Below are 26,099 nucleotides of genomic sequence, written 5' to 3' on the forward strand. Positions count from 1 at the left end.
TATGTTTACAAGCTTTGATGGTGCATTGTGGGATTTGCAAGGCAGTGGAAATGGTGAAAAGCGGAGCGGAGAGAGGAGAAGTAATGAATATCATTTTATTTCATTTCTCATACTCGCTGCCACTGGAGCAGAACATTACCTATCAGTACGGCAATTGGGTTGATTATTGATTTAAATCTTCTTTATCTGTCATTTTATACTGTAGGATATTTTCCCAGCTAGAGCTACTTGATGAAAAACTAGGTAATAAAAATTCAGACTTTGCCCAACGCTGTTAAAAGGGACGAGATAAGACTATAATATTGTATAAAGGTTGTACTTTTTGGATTTCTGTGTTATTACATGGTAGGTTAATGCTCCACCAAAACACAGATTGAACCGACTAAAATGAGAAGGCTTTCAATTGCTGTGGTAATCTGCATATTTGCTTCTTGCCTTGTCAAAGGTAAATACTTTTATTTCTCTTAAAATATGCACCACGATCATTATTATTTATGAATGAATTTATTATGGTGACGATTAAAGATTGTACATATTTCATCCAACAAAACTTTATTAGAATTGTTTTTGATTTTGTAATTAATTATTACATTTAATAATATATAATTCCTTTTCAATATCATTTATATTATTTTAATTAATACAATTTACTATTGCTAATATCATCTCATGTGCTGTTACATTTATTAATTAATTAAACTAGTTGCCTGTAATGACATTGGATAAATGCATTGCAGTTGCTTATAAATGTCTTTGTGTCCCAAAGGCAACAGTTGGTGGGAGGATTATGAGGAAGGAAAGAAGCACTACAGTGAGGAGGCTCTTAATAAGGTACTGTAACAGCTGGGCGAGAGAAGGGAGCACATTCAACCAAGGTCTGCTCAAACTACAAGCACTTTGCTCGTCTCTGTACTAGTTTAGTGATTAGCCCTACGCAAGCAGATTGACATGGAATCACATTGATACAGAGTTGCTGCTCTGAGCATCATTTTGAATTGACTAGGGCTGTGTCTGTTATGGATGCAACGGTCCTGGTCTACCTGCTAACCTCTGGGTCACTCGGCCATTCTAGGAGTTTCCAGAGAAGACGAGACCTCAAGGCTTCAGTCACCCCCCGTTTCAGTGTCCAGACATGAGCCCCTCTCCCACCAATCCCTCATCTGGTAAAATAATATAAATTACTGATGGACTCAATCCATTAAGTTATGCTTTGCTGTGAACCCAGTAGATTACTTACAAAGTTGTTGGGATAGTGTTTTGAAATGTGAATATATGTGAGGGTATGATCACATCTAACCGATACATAAATACATTCTCAATTTTTTATTTAACGGTGAAATTTTACTGTAAAAAATAGAGGAAAAGTTTAATCTCTTAATTATGGTGATGGTTATTTCCCATGGCAGTTGAGCTTGTGAAAGCAGCTGACATCAGAGTTATAGCAGCCATGGGTGATTCGCTGACAGTGAGTATAGCCTCTATATTTCTTGTGTACAGTTTTATTGGTTTATTTAGCTGTCAGTCACATGGTGAATAAAACAACATGTCTCTTGCCTTATTTGGAATGTTACACTGCTGTAAGACAATAGCTTAAAAAATTGCTAGCCTGTGTCCAAGGGGCACCTGCAGGAGTAAGAGGTGCGATTTCTATGGCCCCTTATGGAACCAGACAATTCAGTTGAACAAAAGTCCAGTTTGTCCTTGGGTTTCAAATTCTTTTCTCTAATATGCTGGTGCCTCTGCTGAATATCAAGTTAACTTTTTCTTTGACTTGATCACTATATTCTGTATTTATTGGGAGTTTGGCAGTGACAGATGCGTACTTCTGTGGTACTTCTGTAGCACAGTCATCATTAGATTACATCTACAAGACAGTGTTCTATAGATTTTTCCTTTACTTGTGAGAGTTGCTAAAGAAAACAATCTGTTTTTCATTGTAGACAGCAATTGCTGCCAATGCATCCAATGTCCTCCAAGTGCCCATTGAATACCGTCAAGTTTCATGGAGGTAACTTGTTTTTACACTGATAAAAATATACTGTTTATACCTCACATTGAAATGTTAGCAGACGCCTCAGGCTAAAATATGTAGAGTTAATCCGAGGGGTCTTCCTTAGACTAACTGCAGGTAAATGTTTTGGTGTGATGCAGTGATTCAGTGCATCATACCTGTGTAAGTGTTACTGAATTTTCAGATATACTGAATTATTATCTTCAGAGCAAATGGTGACCTCCTAATATGGAGCTGAATGACCTTTAAATAAGGGACTGTCAGCTCAGGTGATTAATTGATTGCACTTATCAGCCTCTCGGTGGACATTGCTCAAATATGATAATGCTTTGCTTTATTTAATGCAGTCTCAAACTAAATATTACTCAATGAATATTATCTGTGAGGGAAATAAATAACCAGACCATAATATTTCGTTTTCAAAAGAATGACATTTAAAATCTCTACTACGCTAGGTATGATAGATATTATATGCGCGTGCCCTTGTGTGTTTATATATAAACTGTGGGAGGGTACAGTGAGATCCTTGCAAAATTGACAAGGAAGATTTGATTAAATTTTATTTAATCTACAGCTGCCGTGTTGAGGGGTGACAGATTAATTTGTTTTATTGAGTGGCACTCTAGTTTTATTTGTTATGAAACCAAAATGAGATTTTATTGGCCCTGCACAGTGACATTTCTGAATGTCAATTTTTCCCCATGTAGTATTGGGGGCTATGGAACAATCCAAGATGTTATTACACTTGCAAGTAAGTTAATAATGTTTTGATTCTGATAAAGCAGGCACTGCCGGTAATGCAGGCACTATTTTATATTCATACATTATTTTTGTATGTATGTGTGTGTGTATGTATGTATGTATGTATGTGTGTGTGTGTGTCTGTATGTATGTATGTATGTATGTATGTGTGTGTGTGTGTGTATGTATGTATGTATGTGTGTGTGTGTGTATGTATGTGTGTATGTATGTACATGCACATATGTCCTGTATTCAGTATTATGAGCATAATACTAGTGTGTTGCTGCCGGCTTCCCGCCTAGTTTTAAGTCTTAAAGCACTTAACAGATATTGAGATGCAAGATCAGTTGGGTAAAGTAATATAAAGGAAGGTACAGTGACTTGACCAGTAAGCTTTAACCTTTCCTATCTCTGTGGTGTTTCACTACAGACATTGTCAAACTGTTTAACCCAAATGTGCTGGGGCCAGCACCCGTGATGACCTTCCATGGTGTTCCTACAACCATCAATGAAACAGGCTTCAATCTGGCAGTCACTGGACACAACACTTTGTAAGAGCCCCTGCACATGCGAAAAGATTTGGATTTGTGGTCATTCTCTGTCTGGAATATATTTCAATATTCTTTGTAAGAAAGTCCTTTAGTGTGAGTAATTGGGAAGTTATTTATTTCTCATGTATCTTATCAAATCTAGAGGTTTATTGATGATAATATCCATCAGTGCAACATTAAAATGTTTTGCATCTGAATTTATGGCTTAATTACTGTAATGTGGGTGGCCTTGATACATGTATTACATAGATATTATGCGGCCTATGACTATTTCACTCCCAAATAGCTGGTATTATGATAGTGTTATGAATTTTTATTGATTTACTCACTCTTGTTGAAAATGTGTTTGTGAAATGAACTTGCATTTTTTTTGTCATGCTAGATATTTGTTACACTGATAACATCAGCTGTCTGATGTATAAAAATTGAAGTTATTTTAAATGTTTTATTATGATATGTGATTTTATTCTTGGTGTTCTTTTTGTATGTTCAATGGCAGCATTCCAATAGTTGAAAGGTCATTAATTCCAGCATTCATAGTTACTCCCTACTTTATGCTGATATTAAAATTTCAGTATCTCCAGGATGTTATTGCCTATTACATGAATAGTGTACTTGGGAATCATTTAGCCCTGTGCATGAAGTAGAAAGTAAGATTAAAGGAAAAATTCCTTAATGTTGTTGATTCTTCTCCTTCAAGAAATTTCTCTGAACAGGCCAGACACCTTATTGACACACTCAAGAGCTATCCAGTAAGCACCAGACTTTTACTGTTGAGTGTATTTGCTTGATTTATATGGTTGAGTTTAATACATCACCACAAATAAAGGCTTGTCTAAGGTGTCTCAAAACAGGTCCATATTTTATTTTAGGGTCTGAACTTTACAGAGGACTGGAAACTGGCCACTGTACTTATTGGAATGAATGATATCTGCGATTACTGTAAAAACAAGGTAAGCTCCTCCTCTACTTATATTTGAATTGAAAGAATGCAGAAAGATAATTTTGTTCAGACTGTAATATTCAATGTTGGGCTACTTGTAAGAACTATTCTGTTTGATTATTTATTTTGAGATTCCATACACACACATTTTAGCCCTCCTTATGAAACCCCACCCTCTCCCCAGCAAGTCTGAAGACTGAACACAAACAGTTCCATGAGAAAACTTAGTAGTGCCTTATGGATTTTGAAATGCAAGTCTGATTTATTACGAAGCCATACATTTAACTAACTTTTTTTACAGACACTCTTCTCAGTGGACAATTTCATTCATTATATGGCAGAGTCCCTGGACATGATGATGAATGAGGTGAGGTTTACGTTAAGACAGGTTAGCGGTCTTAAAGTGTTCACCGTCCCTTTTATCCAATGATATGGCACCTCCTCCTATGTAGACAGTGATATTGTCTGCCACTGAAATATTTACTATGATATGCGACACTGACTCTGCGTGATGTGGCTCAGGTCCCCAGGATGATCGTGAATGTGGTTCAGATCATGACCATGGAGCCATTGAGAGAGGTCCAGAGGCCAACTGTGGGCTGCCTGCTGCAGAAGTACAGTACAATCTTCACCCATCCATCAGCTCTCTTTAATAACACTGCCTTCATCTTCATCAGTACCAATTACAGGAGACAGATGGATGCCAGTCAAGGAGCTCTGGGGTAGCACTGGCATCATATAATGTATGGGAAGTGTTTTAGGCCACTTAAAATGTGTTCCAAACCAAGCCTTTTACAGGCATGATGATGATGAATATTATTATTATTTCTATTATCATTATTATTCTTGATGTTGGTGTTGGTGGTGTTCCTGTTGCTGTTGTTGTGGTTGTTGTGGCTGCTGGTTTGTTTTATAAATGGAATCTTATATGTGAGCTGTAAGAAAGCTGTCTTTGGATCTGTCACCACAGGTCTTTCTGTTCTTGCTTGACAACGCCACCTTCTGATTCTCCTGAGCTGAAGGAGCTTGTTGAGTTGAACTTTGAGTTCCAGGTGTGTACAGCTGTTTTCTCTTTCCGCTCTACTGTAAGAATCATTAATATGGTCCCTGCTCGTATGTTCATCTGCTGGTGTGTGATATTTTTGGCAAAGCATGGATACATTTATCAGTGCTTTATTTGTCTTGTACAGAGGAGGTTGGAGAAACTTCTCCACAGTGATCGTTACTTTAAGGAGGACTTTGCTGTGGTTCTCCAGCCCTACCTGAAAAATGCACAACCACCAAGGCTTCCAGTATGATTTCAAGTTTCATTTCAAATCATACTCCACAAGGACACCTGTGATTATTCACTGAAACATTAGGAATACAAAGGTGGACTGTTTTCATGTAACATTTTAACTTATCTAATTGGGCAAAAACAGGAGAGGACAGGGTGGAGACATCAGTGTTTAAAATGCCATAACACTTTTTGTGGATATAATTTCAAGGAACAAGAATAGTTCATATCAAGATTTTACACCTGTTTTAATGGTATGGCCAAATGCCCAGACTGATGTATCCAATGACACTGATCATTAATCTTGTTCACCTCAGAATGGGAATATTGACATGAGCTTTTTCGCCCCTGACTGCTTCCACTTCACCATTAAAGGCCATGAGGAACTGGCTAAGGGCTTGTGGAACAACATGGTAAGCACCACTGGTTGACACTGACGCTCATTAACACAGTCTACCTTACTCATTAGTGATACTATCATTCAAATGATGCCCATCACACGCCTGTTACAAGTGAACTGGCACAGACTGAAGACTGAATGTCAGATTGTCATTCATGAACGCACTTGAAAAAAGGTTTCTGATGTATGTGCCCATTCATTTTGTCACCCAGTTCCAGCCTGAAGGAGAAAAGTTCCTGCTTGAGACATTCTCTGAACCGATTAAACTGATATGTCCCTCTGAGGTAGGTTTTGTAGCTCTGAAGTGTGGCCCCTGAAAGCAGTACCCAGTAAAAAAATGTCAACTCTTTTAACATCCTTATTATATGATGCTGTGAATTAATTATTTTACTGACTGTTGTTTGGTCTGGCTGTTCACAATTGATTAAAATTCACTGGATGACAAAAAGTATGTGGACGCATGACGTCCAAGGTCTCATCCAAAATTATGGGCAATAATATAGAGTTGGTCCACTCCTTGCTGCTATAACAAACTCCACTCATCCAGGAAGGTTTTATGCTCGACATTGCTGCAGGGATTTGCTTCCATTCAGCCAGAAGAGCATTAGTAGGGTTGGGCACTGATTGGGCGATTCGGCCTGAAGCAATTGGCTTTCCAATTGATCCCAAAGGTGTTGGATGGGGTTGACGTCAGGGCTCTGTGCAGGCCAGTTAATTTCTTCCACACCGTTCTCGTCAAAACCATTTCTATATGGTCCTTGCTGTGTGCCCGGGGGTATTGTCATGCTGAAACACGCCTTCCCAAACTGTTGGGAATGCACACAATCGTGATTGTATGCTGTAGCATTAAGATTTACCTTCACTGGAACTAAGGGGCCTAGCCCAAACCATGAAAACAGCCCCAGACCAAGGTGTGTCCAGATAGTTTTTGTCACATGGTGTAATTTAAAAAGAGACCTGTCTCCAAGAGACCTGTTGCTAACTGACAACTGCATTTTTAGGAACATCCTTACATCTACACAAGACCTCATCGTCCCACATCATCCTCGCCCACATTGTCCAGCTCGCTCCAGCTCTGGCTTTTCCTGTCCCTGTTGACTGTGACATACATCGTGTAATGCCTAAATTATAACCTCACCTCTTTGAGGCTCAGTTCGCTGAGTATGGGACAACGTAGACTAAATAAAGTTTTTCTATTCAAAGAGTTCTGTTTCTAGCTGATGTGAGCTGATGTTCATGGCGAGTACATGTATGGTCGTACACATGCGCATGTACACATTGAAGGAGGCACACACACACACACACACAGACACGCGCGCACACACACACACACTCCAGGTAATGAACCGAGTGATTGTGCTGCCTGCTGCTGGTGGGTTTCATAATCGCATGCTGTCCTGACTGACACCAGAGGGCGCTTGACAGCTGTATTTTATTTTTAATGAGTCAAAGGTTTATTGATTTTGGTTTTTATAATAAGCCAAGGCTCTCTGCTAAATATCTCACAGCTGTTAATGAAAATCCTTTCGTCAATAGTTTGTGTGAGAGTATATATTAAATAAAAGTAATATTTTAACCGATTTCAGTTTGTGTAGCATGTTGGGGCTCTGGAAAATGTGCAATTTACATTTTTCTTTAAAACCACTTTTATTGTTTTATTAGCCATAAGATTAATGAATGCGAACAGTGTTCAGCTTACATCATCACAGTCCCCTGTAAAAGTGCTCTTAGAGATTTGTTCTGCAGATTCAGTTGCAGAATTAATGTCATGTCAGCTTCTTTTAAAGGGTATTTTAAAATGACTTGTTCACACAGTATTACATACCTCTGTAGCTGAATGGAAACACTAACATTCATTACCTTCCTGCTTTTTTAATTTTTTAATTTTATTTTTTTTCCCCCTGAGAGCATTTGACTGTGGCTCTTTATCCTCAGCCATACCATATTCACACTGTGTCACTGAGGTCTGACGTAACAGAAAGGTTAAAAAAAACAGGAGGCAGTATTTCTGAGTATTTTAAATCGAAGGATAAGGATAGATAGGTTGTATCAAAAAACTAATTCAGGGAGGTTAGGGGTTCAAAGCATTAAAGAGACAAAAGCAAGGCATTAAAAGCTTTGAACAAGGTAAACACTGGTGAAACCAGGCCCCTGAGATAGGTGGGATAATTGGATAGAGTTGTTTCGGAGAAAACCTGAAACGTGTTTTTCTCTTTCACAAATTAAGCCTTTGAAAAAAAACCCTACAAAGGTGTCTAACCTTTCCTTTCATGACACGATCAGCAGTTCTGCCAGCAGCCCTCGTCCCTCAGTTGCCATTACTGTGTTGGCGTATCCATAAACATACAGCCTCAATTTATGGAGAACAATCACTGGTTGAGTGAGTCCTGCGATTGACCTGCCACTACAACTTTTTATAGACATTTGGAATAAAGAGAACTGCTGTAATTTCACTCTGGACAAACACAGCACCCCGCTGATGCAAAACGGCCTTTATTGTTTTGGGTAGAGCACACAGATTAGGATCTTTACAGATGGTGAAATAGGAAATTTGATACAGGCAATATTAATGGGTTTCTGGATAAGTATTCATTAAAGTGTCTTCATGTTTAATTAAAGTCCCCGATAAAGCAGACTGCTGAAGTTCAAGTTCCACCATCAGTTTATTAAACTGTACTGCAATAATTTATACATGCATGCACTGTAAGATTGCAGCAATATTCTTCATGTTTTTAATTAATTTTAATTAATTGACTATTTCTTCTCGCAACTGTTCCTCCAACTGTTTTTTTTTAAATTAAAAAGCCTGTGTAACAAAACAAAAGTCAGAATTGGTCTAAAATGTTCAGGTTGTTGAATTTATCTAAGTAATTGGAGATTTCAAATAAGGGATGTTAGCCTGAACTGAAAGTGTTTGCATCCTTGCCAATAGAGCTAATTTCTATTCTCATTAAGTGAACAACCCCACAAAAAAGACATTGCAATGGTGTATACAATTTGCAAAGATTATTTGGTAGTTTGTTTCCATACCTTGGGAAATGAAATTGTCTGCAATGTCACTGTGGTAATGCATGTATGTACTTGCACATGTGCCTTTGAATGGCTGGTCATTAAAGATATTCACATGGGGACCAGCAGTGTGACTAATCATCTTGCGCAAAAGGGCACCTATGGAGTTCCTCTAGTACGCAGGAGACAACACATTGCTCACTAATCAAGAAAACCCATTTCTTTGCATTTTTATCTGTTTTTATTTTACTTGAATTGTGATTTCTGGCCTTTCTCAGATCGATTAAGCTTTTTTCGGGGGGGGGGGGGGGGGGGAGCCTGGCTCAGTTTCAGGATAAGCAGATGCCAGCCTATTCAACAGAAAATACTTTATTTTGTTGCATTGCGGAAGTTTGTGTTTTGATTTCAAATTAGTTCTCTTTTTAAGATTATCTGAGAATAATACCAACCAACAACTGCCAAGCGGTTGAACCGTCTGTGGAAGAACTAATGGACTGACAGTATCAGAACAATAGGAATAATCAATCATCCCTTCTCCCAATACTGTGAAATGAGTCATTTCATAACATTTTTAAATATAGAATCTAACCATATTGAAAGCCTTCTGGGGAAAATAAACGGTTCTCGCTCTGAAATGTTCAAATATGATTTAAATATTTAATAGCCTGGCTGAAAAACCTGGGTGTTAGAGCTGAAAGAATCATAGTTGGACTTGGGTGGACAGAATAATGATAAAAATATAAAAGTTCGTCAAATGAACACACAGTTTGAGAGGAAATATGGAAGGGTAATTTGGAGGCCCTGACAAGTGAAATTGGGGGTTTTGTGAAGCCTAGGTCACATATTACAGAGGGAACGATGGTGGCATTTTAACCATAAAGGGAACAAAAGCTGCACACATATCAGTACTGTGTATAAGTGGCAATAAAATGCTATAATCTCTCAAATGATTCACAGATTTCTTGGCAAATATGAACACTAACAACCTGGAATTATCATTTTCTCTGAACATAGCCAAAATGGACTATATCATCGTCTTCGCGAGGAGCCAACTATAGCTTCTATATAAGATGCCTTGCAGTTTAATTCTGATAATGGAGAGCTGGTCAGAACTACGCAGGGAGCTTTATCGACAGGTTAGCTTTCAGTTGCATTGCATGCATTTCTGCAGCCCGGGTGTAGTCCATTAAGATTTTTTTTTCTGGTATGATGCCAGCAATGCAATGCCAAATATGTCCTTCAGGTCCCCAGCTGCAACCAAAACATTCTCTTACCTGTTCAATAAAGATGCGGAGGCCGTGATCCTTTATGCACTTTTAAACTCAATAACTTGACTGTTTACCGTTTTAAGATAATTTTGTTCCTGTTGCAAATGTGCTGATTGTTCGCTACATAAGAACACAGATGGCTGTTTCCTTCTATAGATCCACTGTATTTGCTCTGGCACATGAAAGACAATTAAATTCAGGATAAATATTAGCAGGGCTTCAATAGTTTTTATGGTACGGTTGACAACATTGTTGTTGCTAGGTACTGGCGAGAAATGTTACGCATGCAAGTCTTATAATCAAATTGGATTTTTAAAAGTTAAATTAAGAGACAAGGGGCATTTTTATTTAAATATGAGAGGCTTTACATCATTGCAGTAATTGTCACCAATCATATCTAAGGAAATACAGCCCATAAATACAAAACATTATAATGCTAATGACTGCCTAAGTTCAAAAACAGATGTATTAAGTAACCAATCTAAATTCAATTATATTAAACTAAATGAGATTAACTGAACCAGTTTCATACCCAAAAGGCAACAGAAGAGAAGCAAAGTCAAACACCTGCCAGGACATAACAGATTTAATTACCTGTGTCCTAGCAACACCTCTTGATCATACAATCACTGTTTTCAGAAAAAGAGACAGGTGTATTGTTTCATTCGTTGTGATAAGAAAATGGAAAACTATGGAGCAAACATACTGAGCACTCTGCTTGTGTCTCTTTGCTGATTTGGTCTCCATTTAATGTACTTGTATTTATTTCAAATGAAATGATTGATACATTTTATTTTTATTTAGCCGACCTTTAACCAGGAAGAGTTTTGAGATAAAATCTCTTTCTGAGGGAGGCCTAGCCAGGAGAGCAGCCAGAAATGAAAAAAAAACAGTACATCTCACAATTCACAGACACTAATTATTTTTGTTATAATCTTGATGAAAGTGTTATGCACAAGGGTAATGCATTCATTCAATGGAATAATCACGTATAATTTCGAAGACCTTTGGATGTTTTTCCAAGTCCATGGTGTTGAGTAAGAAAGTGCCATTTCTCCTAGTTTGGAGATGCTGTTAAAAAGAAGCCATGGGGAAGAATATAAATTGCAAGAGCAATCAGTAGAAGACACTTAAAAATAATGTACTCACTTGATGAAATGTAAATGCAAAACATGTAAATATAGGAAAAACACGAGGGTCGTTACACATGAATGAATGCAATTTCTGAGACAAATATTTACTCTCTCACTCTCTCTCTCTCTCTCTCTCTCTCTCTCACACACACACACACACACACACGCACACAGACACACATATGGCTCCCAAGTGAATAAAAGCGTGTTTAAATGTATCTTCATTGTGTCCATTAATTGGTAATAGCAGCATAGTCAGATATTGCTCTCCAAGGTCTTGTCCATCAGGTTAAAGATTTAACATAACTAGGCAGCAGTTTAATTAACAACATTTAAAATAGCCTCTCATATAAACAATCCCTGAATGTATAAGTTGTTTTCAGCAAAGCTATTTATATAGATAATCTAATAAAACTGAAAATAAAATCTATTTGCTATCTGTTTTGCTTGAGGTGAAGGCACATTGGACAGCCATCATTGGACAGCTTTTGGACAGTCATCATAGATTACAGATATGGACAACATTAAGACATTAAAAGCAGCCAGACATACATGATATTTAGCCACTCCTGGAAGCCTTTTCATGCCTTATTTTTGTCATTGCTTCAACATCCTGCTTTTTCACCATTCAAATACAGTATTACATTCAGAAGCACACCCTAACCTTAATCTTATTCCGCATATAATTGCAATGGCAGAATAAACTTAATTTTTTTAATGGACTGGAAAATACTCCCTCAAAAAATGTTCTCATGAAAATGCTTCTGTGGGTCAGAGAAATGCAGTGGGCTTCCTTTTTTTGATGATTGCTCCCCTGGATGAATTTATTATTGTCATGCCCATGTATCCCTACCCTGTCAAGCCAAAAATAAATTACTCGGCATTACATGAATTGTCAAGTTATTTGACATACACTTTCTGGCAGATGACTGTAAGCAGTGACACAGCGAGGGACTCATCGTTCTTGTCCTTGTCCAAGAACCTACCCTCATCCCTTACTTAGGCAATACAGTATTTAAATAGACCAAAAGGCCTCCCTTCATTAAGGCAAAATATGCACATCGCAAAAACTTGCGCAAATCAAGGCATGGCACATATAATAGGGCAGCTAGCTCTTGGTCATTTGTGATTCCCCACGTGAGGGGACATGTGATCCCCTCCATGGCACTTTCTCAGCTGTGTCATCCTCTCTGTTTTTTACCTGCCTGAATAAAAAAAATTCAAAAGGAGGCCAGACTGTAAAAAAGAGAACATGTGCAACAAAGCTTTGTCTAAAAATGGTCTACCTCTCATTTGGGGACATGTTTAAAAAAACATGGGAAACATTACATCTTAATGCTAGATAGAGCTTTAAACCAGGTCTCCAAGTAGAAAGCTCAGCACAACCCCCTACCCCCACGGGAGCAAATAAAATGTGTTGCGGATCACAGATAAAACTACTGACTCTCTGCACCAGTGGGGAAAAAGGAGCTGAACGGGACCTCTCCCAGGGGGGACTAACAGCATTGCATTGATCACACCATGATGACTGCAAATATGAATGCACTGCATCTATTTCAAGTGACATTTTTTACCTAATTTGCGTATCTTGACATAAATCTTCAATACACCACCCTAATTTGATGATGATGTGTCCATCATACTGAAAACAACACTCTCAAAAGCCAGTAGAAACTCCTTCATCTTCCTCCACTCCTTCATGTGAACTTGATCAACAAGATGGGGCTTGTCAGTCTCCTAATTTCGGAGCTCAGCATTTTGGCATTGTTCCACCTTGACTAGGGACCAAATTGCTTCCCTCCACAGTGAGAGTAACTGAGGAGAATATTTGAGAGAATGTTGTATGTAAGTGCCATAGATTAACATACTGTAGGTGAGCCCTCTCACATAATAACCATCCCAGCTGTGGAAAGCCTATATCTACCATTAGAAAAATGATAAGTGGACAGCACTGAAAGAAACAAACTGAACTAGGAAGATCTTATATCAGATGGGGTGATTGTCAAATATAAGACACAGAGACTAGATCAGAAAAATGCTTAAAATAGGTAGCTTGTAGCCTGTGATGATGAAGGCCCAGAGCAACTACTGTGTTTCTGTAAATCCAGTCTGTCTCCTGATGCTTCTCCTCTACAAGTGAAGAGCTGAACCAATAAAGCTCTGCAAACAAAGAGAACACTGGCAGATTCAAACGTGTAAAGAGTAACTTCAAGAGGCGCATTGGGTTCTGCAATACGAGATACAACCACTAGTAGTACAATACATGAATTAAGAACTGAAGTAAAAACTACTAAAAATAACACCCTTCTTGAATGGCTTTATATACTTAGCATTTTTTTTTCCAAGCCTGACTGAAATACACACTTATTTATTTACGGAGATAAGTGCATTGACATTAGTTTAAATGTTTTGCAATGACCTATATTGTTTATACAGTTAATGCAACACACGTTATACTCGGTAAAGCATCTCTGTAGCTGATGTAGTGAACCACCAGGCCATTGATGCATTTGAAATGAACCCATTATGCAAGCAGAATGTTTCGTTTGAGATTCGTCAGGATTTGTAAAATAAATGGTTTTTATTTCATAAATGAGTGACATGAACTGCCCAGAACATCTTTATATTGCCTTCCCTATATAGTCAAGCAGGCAAACATTTACTATTGACTCAAATATAAAAGTATCCATAAAGCATTTGCATTCATGAAATAAATATTGATAACAACGTTGTACCAAAGCATATAAAAATGATAAACTTCACTTTAAACTTGGACTTCCAAAATACGAAAGTTTATTTACTAGGCCTACTTGATGGATGATTTTCCCTTTACTAAAATAAAATGAAGAAGCCTACCGGTAAGACTTACTTACTGGAAAACTAATTAATAAAATCCTTTTTTCATAAATAGGATAACAGGACAAATAAGTGTCCGGTAATCACAGCGCACAATGTCCAGTGTTAAATCAACTCAAAGCGTAGCCAACGTATAGCCCTGCTCTGGTCCATAGTACGGCCATATGTACTCTGTTAGAGTTCAATTAACACTGGACATTTTACTGCGTAGATTTATTTTCACTGACTACAAACAGCGGTTAGTGTTTCAGATACTGGGGATTTTAAATAGGAAACGAGCCGAAATAAAAGTGGTGGAAAAGCGATTGGCTGTCTTTTTTCCCCGAATCATTAACATTGAATATAGTGCTATTTTTAAGGTATATGCAGGAGAAGAAAAGATAATTTGCATTGCAGTGATGTCATTTCCTTCTCGGTGGGCACCCATATAAAGTAGGTGTTGCTGCATTAAGTGCTTCTCGAGATATCAGTAGAGCGAGAGCAGCAGATGTGCACTGCAGCAGATGTGGAAGAGCCCACCACTCAAAAGACAACAAAGGCAGAGCACCTACATGAATGATTCATTTCGCGCAAGGCAGCCGAAGATAGTGAGACCTTACCACAGACTTTACCTCCTTCACAACAAACTCAGGACTGTGGGTGTTGTTGGTTCGCAAATATGATCACAAGAGGATGCTGTGTTTTTACATTATTGGTGAGCTACGGTAAGGATAAATAAACTATACTTTCGAATCCCTTTTTACTTTTCTATTTTTATCGGTTCCTTTATTTTATTATGTATCACGGGGGACACGGGTACCCCTTTCAGCGAATCTGTCCTTTTAATTCAGAACCAAGGACAGCAGCACTTTATAAAAACCCGAGAATCCAGCGTGTGGTGTGCTGTTTAAAACAATCTGAATGTACTGTGTATGTACTGTACTATGCACTCTAACAAAATAATTCTATGTGGTATATCCAAATAATAACGCGCAACTTATTCTCAAAAACTACCCATTTCAGCTAGTCATTATTTATGTATGATTCAAGGTCATAACTGTTGGTTATCGTCAGGGTGTGTGTCTTCAAATAAGTTAACTCAAGTTATAGGAAAAGTCGGGTATTTCGGCCATATATTGATTATGACTCACTAAAAAAAATGGTTTTCGGCATATTTGCTTTGCACGATATCAACTGATGCAACTTGAAAGTATAGTTTTCGTTGCAATATATCGGGCGACGACGAGGCGTAATTGAGAAATTCGGTTTCCCCCTGCAGTGCTTTCAAACCCCGTTCCTTCAGATCAAGTGGCGAAAGATGACATTAAGGTGAGATATGCCGTTCACTGTACATTCTTTATTGAGATTTCCATCTGGAGTGTTTTCTAGAGCAACGTCATCCAGATTACTTTGTTGATGATTGATGCCCCAAAATAATCGGTCTCTGACCGAATCCCTGATAAAATTCTTTTTATGATTTTGTTAATGTTATGGTGATTATCTCAACTGAGTGTGATAATGATGACGACGATGAATTATTATTATTATTATTATTATTATTATTATTATTATTATTATTATTATTATTGTTTTTATTATTTCGTTTTGTACAATTAATACTGGGCAAAAGGGTGTATGCTAAAAAAAACAAAGATGCAATGTATTATGAACCGTACCAACATTTGAACAATTATGGTTTTTGTGTTTGCTTTGAGAGTGCAGGTCCAGTAGAAGTAGGTAAAAAAGCAATTGAAAAGAAATCACTTGATTAGGTTCTAAGAAATCGTGGAAATACGGACATTTAAAGTCATTTCACAGTAACTCATCTTATTAATTAACAGTATGTCACAATAGAAGAAGAAATTTGAAACATTATGTATTGTACAGTGTAAATTCTAAAAAGACATGGCACAGGACCAATGGAAAAATATTGCATTTTCGTTTTTAGAAGGAAGGTTTCTAGAGTTACAGATGGACAAATTATGAAAGTGGAACTACAGTATCCAATGTGCCAGTATCCACAGTATCCAAAGTTTAGTGTGGTGATGATGCGGCAGCCACCAAGAAATGAGGCCTGCCATCTGTAGTAGGGGAGAAATACAGATCAACAGGACGTTAAGAAACAGATGGTGAGAGCACAAACCATGTGGAGTAATATGCCACTGCGACAAGGAATAGCATCAAGATATTGCAGGGGGTCAGGGTTCAATGTGACCAAAACAGTGGGTGATTTTTTTTTTTTAGATTACCAAGAATCGTACAATGTCACAAGACTGTGCTGCCTCATTTAAAACGTACCCATTCCTGGTGTAAAGCAGAGCTGGTATACACCCGGTCATTTGTCCTCACCGAAGCGTGCAGGTTTTGGATTATGGAAAAGTGTAAAATGCAATGTGTTTGAATGAAGCAAACTGCAGGTGAACTTACATTAACACCCTTTTGCTCAGTATGTCCTTTACAGATCACAAACAGTCAAACAGCTAGAAGAGAATGGTCTGAATGACACAGCAGAAAGGTGGAAAGGAAACCCTTTTGTGTTGTTCCTGAAAACACATTAATAAGGGACATTGTCGATTGCAAGAAACCTGAACCAAAATTAATTTGAGCTGACAATTTAGGTCATATTAAATTCCTCATAGGTAGAAAAATTCAATATGACTTTGCCAAAAAAAAAAAATCAATAGCTTGCAACATGTGATGTGAGTATATTTATAATTAGCCTGGTATGACCTTTGGCAACTACATAACAGCGAATAATATTGTTTTTCTGTGGCACGGAGTCTGACTGATCTGACTGATCTGTGATGATACTAATATTAAAAAGAGGCACATATTTGTCTATTGCTGAGAGGGAGTGCACATTTAGGACCAGGTGCTACGTTGTGTTTTTCTAAGCCAGCTCATATAGGAGTCCTAAAAATACTCTCTGTCCAATCTAGCACATCACATGCATCTTTAAGAGGAATCTCAGGAAACCTTAAACAAATGACCCAGGCTCAAGACACAAAAATCCACAATGTTCATTTTTCACTAATAGTTTAAAAACATGGCAGCCTGTAGCTATTGATATACAGTGGCATGAAAAAGTACTTGACCCTTCCTAATTTTATTTTTTATTGCATTTGTTATGCAGAATGGTTTCGGGTCTTTAGACAAAATGTCTTACACAGACACATTATGTCTGGCATAAAGCAAGTACAGGATTTCAGAAGAAGAACATCATACCAGCAGTCAAACATGGAGGTGGTAGTGTGATGGTGTGGGGATGCTTTGCTGCCTCGGCCCTGGAAGACTTGCCATGATTGAAGGAACCATGAATTCTGCTCTGTACCAGAACGTTCTTCAGGAGAATGTCCACCAATTGAAGCTGTAGCGTAAATGATTTATGCAGGAAGACAGTGTTTCAAAACACAAAAGTTCATCTACATCTGAATGGCTGAAAAGAAAAGAAAATAAAAGAAAAGTTTTGGAGTGGCCCTGTCAAAGTCCTGACTTGAACCCGATAGAGATGCTCTGGCAGGACCTGAAATTATCTGTTCATGCTCAAAAACCTAACAATTTATCTGAATTAAAGCAGTTCTGCAAAGACTGATATAAAATTATAGGAAGAGTTTGGTTGCAGTTATTCCTGCTAAAGGTGGTGCAACCAATTATTAAGTTTCAGGGGCCAATTACATTTTCACATGGGTGATATAGGTGTTTGATAACTTTTAGCAAAGTTATCAAACACCCACATTAGGCAAAGCTTGCCTTTATCTAATATTACGTTTTGTCTACAGAGCAGAAACCATTCAGGGTGACAAAATATGCAATAATAGAGGAAATAAGGAAGGGGACAAGTACTTTTTCACAGCACTGCGATTCATATAAACAAAATAGTCTGCACTCTTCAGTTCATTATTTAGAGAAGAACATACCCTTTTACATTTAATAATGAAACTGGAGAGCGAAAATGACCCAAGATTCCTTTCACCTCATTAAAAAAATGAATGCAGGTTGTGCACTGGAGTCACATCAGACTGTATACAGATTAACAGGGTAGGGCTTCAACTTGTATACATGGGAGAGCCAGGTTTACAAAATTATGTCACTGCCAAGGTGACCATATATTGGATTTAAATAAAAATACTGTAGGACAGAGGCAGACAGGCATTATGAACATAATACTAGGCTATTTGTTTATATATATATATATATATATATATATATATATATGATCTATGACATGAGCAAAACAAAAGGAAATTAGAAATCCCACCTGGATGGATATATTTGGTCCCAAAAAGAAAACATGTCCAAGAGGATGCCTGTTCAGCTTAGTCATTGCATAATGAACCATCACCACAAACACATGACCTCATCTAGTCTGTTTTGAACCTGTCTCGGTTGACCTTGACCATGTGCCTACAGGTGATGAAATGTATCGTAGAGGTGATCGCTGACACTCTGAGCAAGCCCCATCCCATCGCCGTCAGCCAGGAGTGCCAGGACTCCCTTACAGGAGGTACGGACGGCTCAGTTCAAAAGGAGAATAAATGGAGGGTACAAACTGTTTAGGGAACCCCTCCGTCTCCACCTGAAGGATGTATTCATAAACAGTCTGTGTGAAACCCCATTCTCTTCAGCAACACAAACATGCAGTGTGTGAGCACTTTATTTGCATATATCAAAGATATTCATGGCAATGTGCAGCGATAGTAGTCAAGCTCAATGAACCTTACAATTAGCAGAATTATCATGTGTCATCTGTCACTTGCTGATGAGAAAAAATTATACATCGTAAAATGTCCAGTGTTAATTCAGCTCTAACATAGTCCAACAGTGACCACATGTACTCTATTATAGTAAAATGTACTCTATAAGAGTTGATTTGACACCAAAAATACTGTGTAGTGGTCTGTTAAAGAGAACAAAATCGTTTGATTAGTTCATGCAAGTCATTAAAGGCTCAAAACAGCAGTTCTATCGACTACAGGATTTATGAAGCTTTCCCATAAGTGGCTATCATTGCTTATGAGGTAACTGTACAGCATAGCAAAAAACATTTTATTCCTTCGGGCCAATAACAACCCTCTTTGCAACAGTGGTCAAATGAAAGTTGTTAGGTAATTTGGCAACTGTAGAGCCAATCGATATCACACCCTTCCTCGAATGCCATCCATGGTTACAAAAATCGATGTATCTGACCCAGGTATTGTTACTAAGACGCAGCGTGCTGCAGGGGGATTGAATAGCAGGGGATGAGAAACAGAAAGAAAGGAGGAGAGGCGGAGGCGGAGAGGAGAGGAGTGTGGCAGCACTCTGCCCCCCTCCTCGGGGGAGGGCGAGTTTGGGCTCTGAGGCCCTGTTTGGTCAGCGGGGAGAGGGACCCAAACACTCAGCACAGCCGTAATTCACCATTCACCAGAAATATGGCTCGGGCCGGCTGATTAATTACTCGGCTGCGCCGGAGCCAGAAGAGCTCCACTGTAAATTGCCGGGGCGATGAATTCCTGGAGACAAAGGAGTGCTGAATTGCCGGGTGCAGTGGTGCTGCATGAATGACAAGCTGCGAGAGAGCTGAGCTTTTATCTGGCAGAGGACATGGGGACACTGCAGAGCTGGGGAAACTATTCTGCTCTATGTCTATTGTTCACCGGTGTGTTTTTGTGTGTTTCTGTCTGTGTGTGTGTTTCTGTGTATGTGTGTGTGTGTGTGTGTGTGTGTGTGTGTGTTCAACAGATGACCGAATAGCCTCCATCCTTCGCCACCAGAATCTTCTCAAGGAGTTGCAGGAAATTGCTGCTGAAGGTGAGATGTTGACCTTTAAAATATGGAAATTATGTGCAATTTACATTTTCATCAAAAAAATAAAAAAAATAAAATAAAATAATAATACATAGTGATTGTGCCATGTACATATCGACCTGTATAGTGTTTATAGCCATGTTTTGGCCAATTTCCAAATATACCTGAACTTATTTTTTGAGTGTGCTATGATGTCCATCTGCTTGTATATACACTGCATGTCTGCGCGGGTATGAATGTCTGTATCTTTGTCTCTGTATCTGGCTTTCCTGTTAGGTGTCAGTGAGAGAGTCCACCAGCCACCACAGAAGAAAAATGAGGACGATAGCGATCATGTGACCGACGGCCTTGGGGGTCACCCAGGCGTGGAGGACACAACAGGTGAGCAGTGGGGTGAGTCGTATTACTGCCCTGTCAGAGCAGCGCGAGCTGCCTCAGCAGAGCTGGGACCGCTCTCTACAAAAAGCCTCTCATCGGAGCTGTCCCAGGCAGAGCCGAGGGACAGGAATACCCAGAGGACAGGGAACACTGAGGCACAGGACCTCTGCGAGTTCAGGCTGAATGGCTCAGAAGGCAACTAAAGTGCACTTTCTCAGGCTGGGCCCGACCAGGCAAAGTGACGTGGTATTATCAGCCTGACGCTATAGCTCCTGAGCTGGGGCGAAGCTGAGCACTGAAATGGTACTGGAGCACATCCGCTCTGTGTGGGTGTTCTCTGTGTGCGATTGTGTACGTGTGCCAAAAATGAAAAAAAAGATCCCGCTGCCCGTTTCTAATCCCGTTCCAGCTCGCATACTGTGTCCATCTGGTTATTTAGCTTTTGATTAGAGGCAGGGACGTTCCATAAGGGCGGGATAAGTTTAGATGCCGGGAAATGAAAAGATGCATTTCAGAGCTTTAGGAACTGGAATGAGAAGAGGAGAAGGACGCAGATGAAGCCGATGCAGGTAAGCCGATAGGCCAGAGCAACCTGCCCTCAGCAATCTCAGGGAGTCCAGTTCTCTGTGTCAGTGCGGATTAGCATGTAGAGGGGCAGGATGTGAAAGGAGACGGAGAGGAAGTAGAGACGAGGCTGCTCGGCTAGCACTTCCTGTGACGGACAGAATCGGGGCAGCGGAGTGTGCTCTCGCCTAATGAGCTCGCCTCCTGAAACGGGCTCTGTGGTCCCCTGGCAAATCACCAGAGAGAGAGAGTTCTGACATGGTCGAGCCACACTCCAAAAACAGAACCCTAACGAGGAGTCCACTTTGGATTCATCTCCGGAGAGGATGAGCAGAGGGCAAGAGAGAACAGTGAATATAGTTGAATTTTGCTCATAGAGCACAGATAACAGTAAATGTAGTGAGGAAAAATAGCCTTTTTAAATCAGGGAAAAGATGCCATAGTGATATGGATGGAAATGAACCTGTACTGTTTTATGGTGTAAATAGGAGAAGCTTCACTGAAGCCATTAGTCATATATTGGGATTTGGCAATGTTATTTTTGTGAGCCCTACATCTCCCACTGTCCATCTCCCCATCTCCCACTGTCCATCTCCCCATCTTCCACTGTCCATCTCCCCATCTCCCACTCTCCATCTCCCCATCTCCCACTGTCCATCTCCCCATCTCCCACTGTCCATCTCCCCATCTCCCACTCTCCATCTCCCCATCTCCCACTGTCCATCTCCCCATCTTCCACTGTCCATCTCCCTGTGTCTTTCTGTGACAGTGTCTGCCTGCTCCCTGGCACCCTCTCTAGCCTTGCTCCCACACAGTTTTAAATTAGCCTCTCAGATTAAGAAAGGCTATAATGTGCTCTCACCGAAACAAGCTGTAATCACCCGCTGAGAGTAAACTAAATGTGTGCATAATCACACCTGCTGCGGCTGGACAGATGCCTTCTGCGTTTCGGTTGAATAAGCAATCATTGTGCAACTGATAACCCATTTCATTATGCGATCATCAGTTAAACGGTAGGTGAGGTGACAATATTACACGCTAAGGAAGTATTCCTCCTCTTTTCTTGCCACAGAAAAGATAATAGATTCATTTCACAGTCTCTCCTCCAGACCGTATGTGAGGCATAAACTGGGTATGAAGCAGCAGAGGTAATAAAAGGGAATATTCTTAGGTGCTCTCCTGAGCGCGCTGATTTATGACCTGGGGATAATGATGCGGTACGGCGGAGGTGAGGAGAGGAGTGACTGAGCCACTCCCAGAGCCTCAGCGCTCTCATTTCTTCCGTCAACCTGGAGCTGTTTCTCCCCCCCCCCCCCCCCCCCCCCCCCCCCCCCACAGAGCCATCCACAGCAAAGGAGGGGGCTGCTGATAGGGGGGACCCCGCGGAGGGGGACAACGAGGTGGAGGAGGAGAGCCGGGAGAAGAGTGGGGAGTCCCGGGAGGGCAACGAGATTGGGGGAACCAACGAAGGGGAGGCGGCGGGGGAGGCGGAGGAGGGAGAAGAGAAGGAAACGGATGGAGAAAACAGCCGAAATTGCATTTCTGACTCGGTGAACCGAGGTCAGGAAGAGGAAGAGCAGGAGGAAGATGAAGAAAAGACGGCCCCGGCAGAGGAGGAGGAGACTCACTCCAGCTCTGGGGAGGATGAGGGGAAGGGAAAGGAGGGGAATGAAACGGAAGAGGACGACAGCACACAAGTAAGCAAAGGTGAGGCTGGTGGGACTTTCAACCATTCTTATTCTTAAGCTTCCTTCCTAGGGAAATGGGCAAACTTCTGCTATATGTAAATTCTAAGTTATATAACACTGTCTTACAGCATATAAGGTGTGAATATGAAAGTTTGTTTCACAACCTGGAATGTGCCAACAGTTTTTCAGCTGCAGTAACCAAGGTAGGATGAGATGTGGTAATGTATCATAAAATGAAAACAATGTAACTACTCCATAGAGCTACCAGTAAATAGACAGCCAGCCATATATGGAGCATGATTTAAGTGGGGTATATACAGTATATATGGTGGGCAGAGAGATTGAGAGAGAGAGAGAGAGAGAGAGAGAGGCAGAGAATGTGACAAATCCTGAGCATCATGAACAGCAGGCTCACCAGACTGATCACAAAAAGAATTCAGGAGCTGACTCCCCTGGCACGATGCCGGTCATGCTCTCCCGTAGTTTCATGGTATGTGAATAAAAGCTGTGGGCGGAGCACTGTGCGCTGGGCACTCTGCTCTGGGCACTCTGCGCTGGGCACTCTGCGCTGGTACATCTCAAAGCGCAGTGGAATACGGGGGTAGTGCAGGGCAGATGTGGCCCTCCGGTCTATAAAGAGCTCTGGGCCTGACGGGCTGCCAGAGAGACTCCCTGCCAGCTGGCCAGCGGGAAAAAAAGCCTTAAAAGCATTTCAGTCCTGCTGAGGTCGGGCTTTTCGCGAAGGCCGCGGTGAATAGAAACGACGGTGACATTTCCAATCTGCCCCTACAGATGGGGAGACCGAGCAGCCGAAGAGCGTCCCCGATGCAGAGTCCGACGCGAAACGATCTGAGGAGGGGGAGGCGGAGGAGGAAGAAGAGATGGAGGGAGAGCCAGGACATAAAAGGCCTTTCGAGGGGGCAGAGAAAGAAGGTGAAGAGGATGCAACGAGTGAGGTGAAGGATGACAGGGAGAGCGAGCCGGGCTTCGAGCGGTCGAGCGAGAGAGGAGAGGAATCGCCCCGGCAACCGTCTGGGGCCGCAGAGGAAGACGGGCGCATGGGCGGGGAGGGAAGGAATCCGATGGAGGAGACACAGGGGAGCCCGCAGCTGCTGTGGTACGCCCCGCACCGCTCCGAGGAGAACAGCCCGGAGGAGGCGCAGGAGCTCCACGTGGAGGAGAAGAGGGAGGAGGAGGGCAGCGGCAGCCACAGGGGTGAGGTGCGTGTTGAGGAGCGCTGCACTGCCACAGGCTGCCACACAGCAACCCCAAACACGATAGGACAGGGCAGGGCCGTTGTTTGTATTTGAGTAAACGCAATCTGCAAAGCTGCTTTTCCACACGCAAAGTTATTACCTCTGAGCAGCGGGGGTGTGAAAGGTCTTTCAGACACGGCCCCTCAGGAGGCAGTCACATGATCACAGCTGCTCAGAGGGATGTTTGTGTGCGTCTTGGATCAGCACGCCGCCAGTGCGAGCCTTTAAACCTGGCGCTGTGAAAAAGCACCATTTGCATATTACAGCAACACCTGCCAGGGAGCCTCGCTCCCCCGCCGCGTGGATTTGTTTCTCTCAGCACGCGCGCGCAGCGAGTCCGTCCGGAAAGCAGCGCAGAAATAAAGAAAGTGAATGTCAGCAGGCTATGAATCAGCTCCGCACCACAGCATCGCGGCGCGGACGCGTCCGATGGGCACAGCTCTCCGTGCAGGCCGCGCTCTCCTCTCCGCTCCGGTCCGGGACAGAGCCCTCTCTGTGGCACATTAAAAACGTCCCCCGGAGAGGAAGGGGGCTGTGGAAATACGACCCCGCGCATCCTGCGCCCGGTCGGACCGCCGCGCCTCTCCATCAGTCTGAGAGACCGCGGCTCGGGGCTGTGCATCAATCAGAGCCTCCTCCTCCGGCTGGAGGTGCCCTTGCTCGACTCCCAGCACTTTTACTGCCTCTCAGGTTCAATCCATCACCCCGCAGTGCCTCGTGCAGCGTCTGGGGTTACGGTCAAATTGGCTCTAAGTGGCGGAGGGCTCCGTCTCTCACGCCGAGCGCCAGCTTCCATCATTTAGTCACACGAGTGCCCTTACAGAGCAACATGCTGGTGCTTCAGAGCTACCCCACACAACCTCATGCACCAAAAGGACCAACTGATGATAGCAGAGGAAGAAAAATGACATCCCTTTCCCTCCCTCATTCTCCTTTCTCTCTCTCTGTCTCTGCAGGACCATGAGATCGAGCGCCTAGCGGCCATTGAGTCCGAGCTGGAGAGCGTGGCCCAGAGGCTTCATGAGCTGAGGAGAGGCTGAGCTGAGTTTATCACCCTCCTTCTCCTCGGGTTTTTTAACAGATGCGTGTGAGTGGCAGACATCTTGCTCTGTCTGTTCAGGAGCTGTCTCCAAAAAAAAAAAAAAAAGAAGTGCTGGTTTCTGGTACTGTTCCGAGCCACCTGTCAGCTCTGTGCACCTTGACCCCTCCGAAACTCACACCTTTCCCCTCTTTCTCCCTCATTCCTCTAGGCCTTCCCTCTTCTTTCTCCCTCTGAAACCTCTATGAGAAAATATTATATTGCCTGCTCCTATAATGATTTTGCACTGTACAAACATGAGTATAATGCCAAGGACAGTAATAGTAATTATAATTATTAAGGTTATACCTATCATTTTAAGGTTTTCTGCAGTCAAGGGCTGCCATTGTATATGAAAGCAGGATTTATGTGTAAACAAGTATACTTTTCTCTTAGGATATTGTACTAGATTACATCTTATTACTTATGACCCCTCTTGACAACTGCAATAACTTTACTCATTTTTAATAGTTGAATGATTTGACCATAATTAATTTATCTAAGAAAACCAATAAATTGGTTGATAATATCTTAAAATCAGTCTGACTGTATTTGGTGAAATGTAATATTTGGATGCCGATGCTTCATTGGGGGAAAGAAAAAGGATTCATTTGGACCAAAATGAATTGGATGTCAGACTAATAAAACACCAATAAAACAGCAGAATATGGTCATAAAGATGGCTGCTTTTTCCCACAGTTGCATGTCCAATCCTTAATATTTACCACAGTGCCATTTTACAGTGTCACATCATATCAAAGCTGTTGTAACAGAGAAAAACATGCCCTCCGCATTTCCATATTGCTTTCCTATCACTTTGCCCTCATTAGAGTACCAGTTTCCCCTGCTAAATGAATTCAATGAGAAAACAAGTCAGAAAAAGGATCTGCTTGAACAAGCAAGCGCCCTGTGGGGGAAATGTCTTGTGCCCTATTAGAGGTATTTGGTAGTAGAACGTATGTACCAATCGCCATGGGGACTGTCTGTGCTGATAAATGACTGCAGCTTACGAGCATGCTGACGCAGTGCTAAAACTGCAATGTTTCCAGACCTGAAACCCTTCTGGATAGTTGTTCCCCCAACAATGTAATTAAGCAGACCTCATAGGTAGTATATCCTATGATTAATAAAATTATTAAAATACAGCAAATACTTAGCATTTACACAGTTTAGCCAGCTGT

General features: G+C 41.2%; 2 protein-coding genes across 5 annotated transcripts; both read left to right on the forward strand.

The window, feature by feature from the left end:
* The first annotated feature begins 31 nt into the window (after positions 1-31).
* On the forward strand, positions 32-7,502 carry si:dkey-177p2.18 (phospholipase B1, membrane-associated). 2 transcript variants are annotated; one of them, XM_035415232.1, is made up of 16 exons: positions 32-445; positions 767-831; positions 1,073-1,163; positions 1,407-1,465; positions 1,941-2,008; positions 2,719-2,762; positions 3,183-3,303; positions 4,004-4,055; positions 4,176-4,256; positions 4,548-4,613; positions 4,769-4,860; positions 5,217-5,298; positions 5,437-5,538; positions 5,840-5,935; positions 6,135-6,206; positions 6,924-7,502. In XM_035415232.1, exons 1-16 carry the CDS (start codon positions 388-390, stop codon positions 7,038-7,040), a joined length of 1,266 nt encoding a protein of 421 aa, XP_035271123.1. In that variant the 5' UTR covers positions 32-387; the 3' UTR covers positions 7,041-7,502. The 2 variants fall into 2 exon arrangements, with proteins under 2 accessions (XP_035271123.1, XP_035271133.1); XM_035415242.1 differs by having other exon boundaries at positions 5,898-5,935; positions 6,924-7,008.
* A 7,098-nt stretch (positions 7,503-14,600) lies between these two features.
* Positions 14,601-25,458, forward strand: LOC118231437 (chromogranin-A-like). Of its 3 annotated transcripts, none has more exons than XM_035425255.1 (8): positions 14,601-14,892; positions 15,447-15,496; positions 18,578-18,671; positions 19,889-19,957; positions 20,231-20,347; positions 22,235-22,603; positions 23,377-23,799; positions 24,797-25,458. In XM_035425255.1, the coding sequence occupies exons 1-8, from the start codon at positions 14,847-14,849 to the stop codon at positions 24,802-24,804; spliced, it is 1,176 nt and encodes a 391-aa protein (XP_035281146.1). In that variant the 5' UTR covers positions 14,601-14,846; the 3' UTR covers positions 24,805-25,458. The 3 variants fall into 3 exon arrangements, with proteins under 3 accessions (XP_035281146.1, XP_035281131.1, XP_035281137.1); XM_035425240.1 differs by having other exon boundaries at positions 14,603-14,892; positions 23,377-23,804; positions 24,797-25,455; XM_035425246.1 differs by having other exon boundaries at positions 14,605-14,892; positions 20,231-20,335; positions 23,377-23,804; positions 24,797-25,455.
* Positions 25,459-26,099: the final 641 nt, after the last annotated feature.

Source organism: Anguilla anguilla, chromosome 1 (assembly GCF_013347855.1).
Source record: "Anguilla anguilla isolate fAngAng1 chromosome 1, fAngAng1.pri, whole genome shotgun sequence".
Lineage (NCBI taxonomy): Eukaryota > Metazoa > Chordata > Actinopteri > Anguilliformes > Anguillidae > Anguilla > Anguilla anguilla.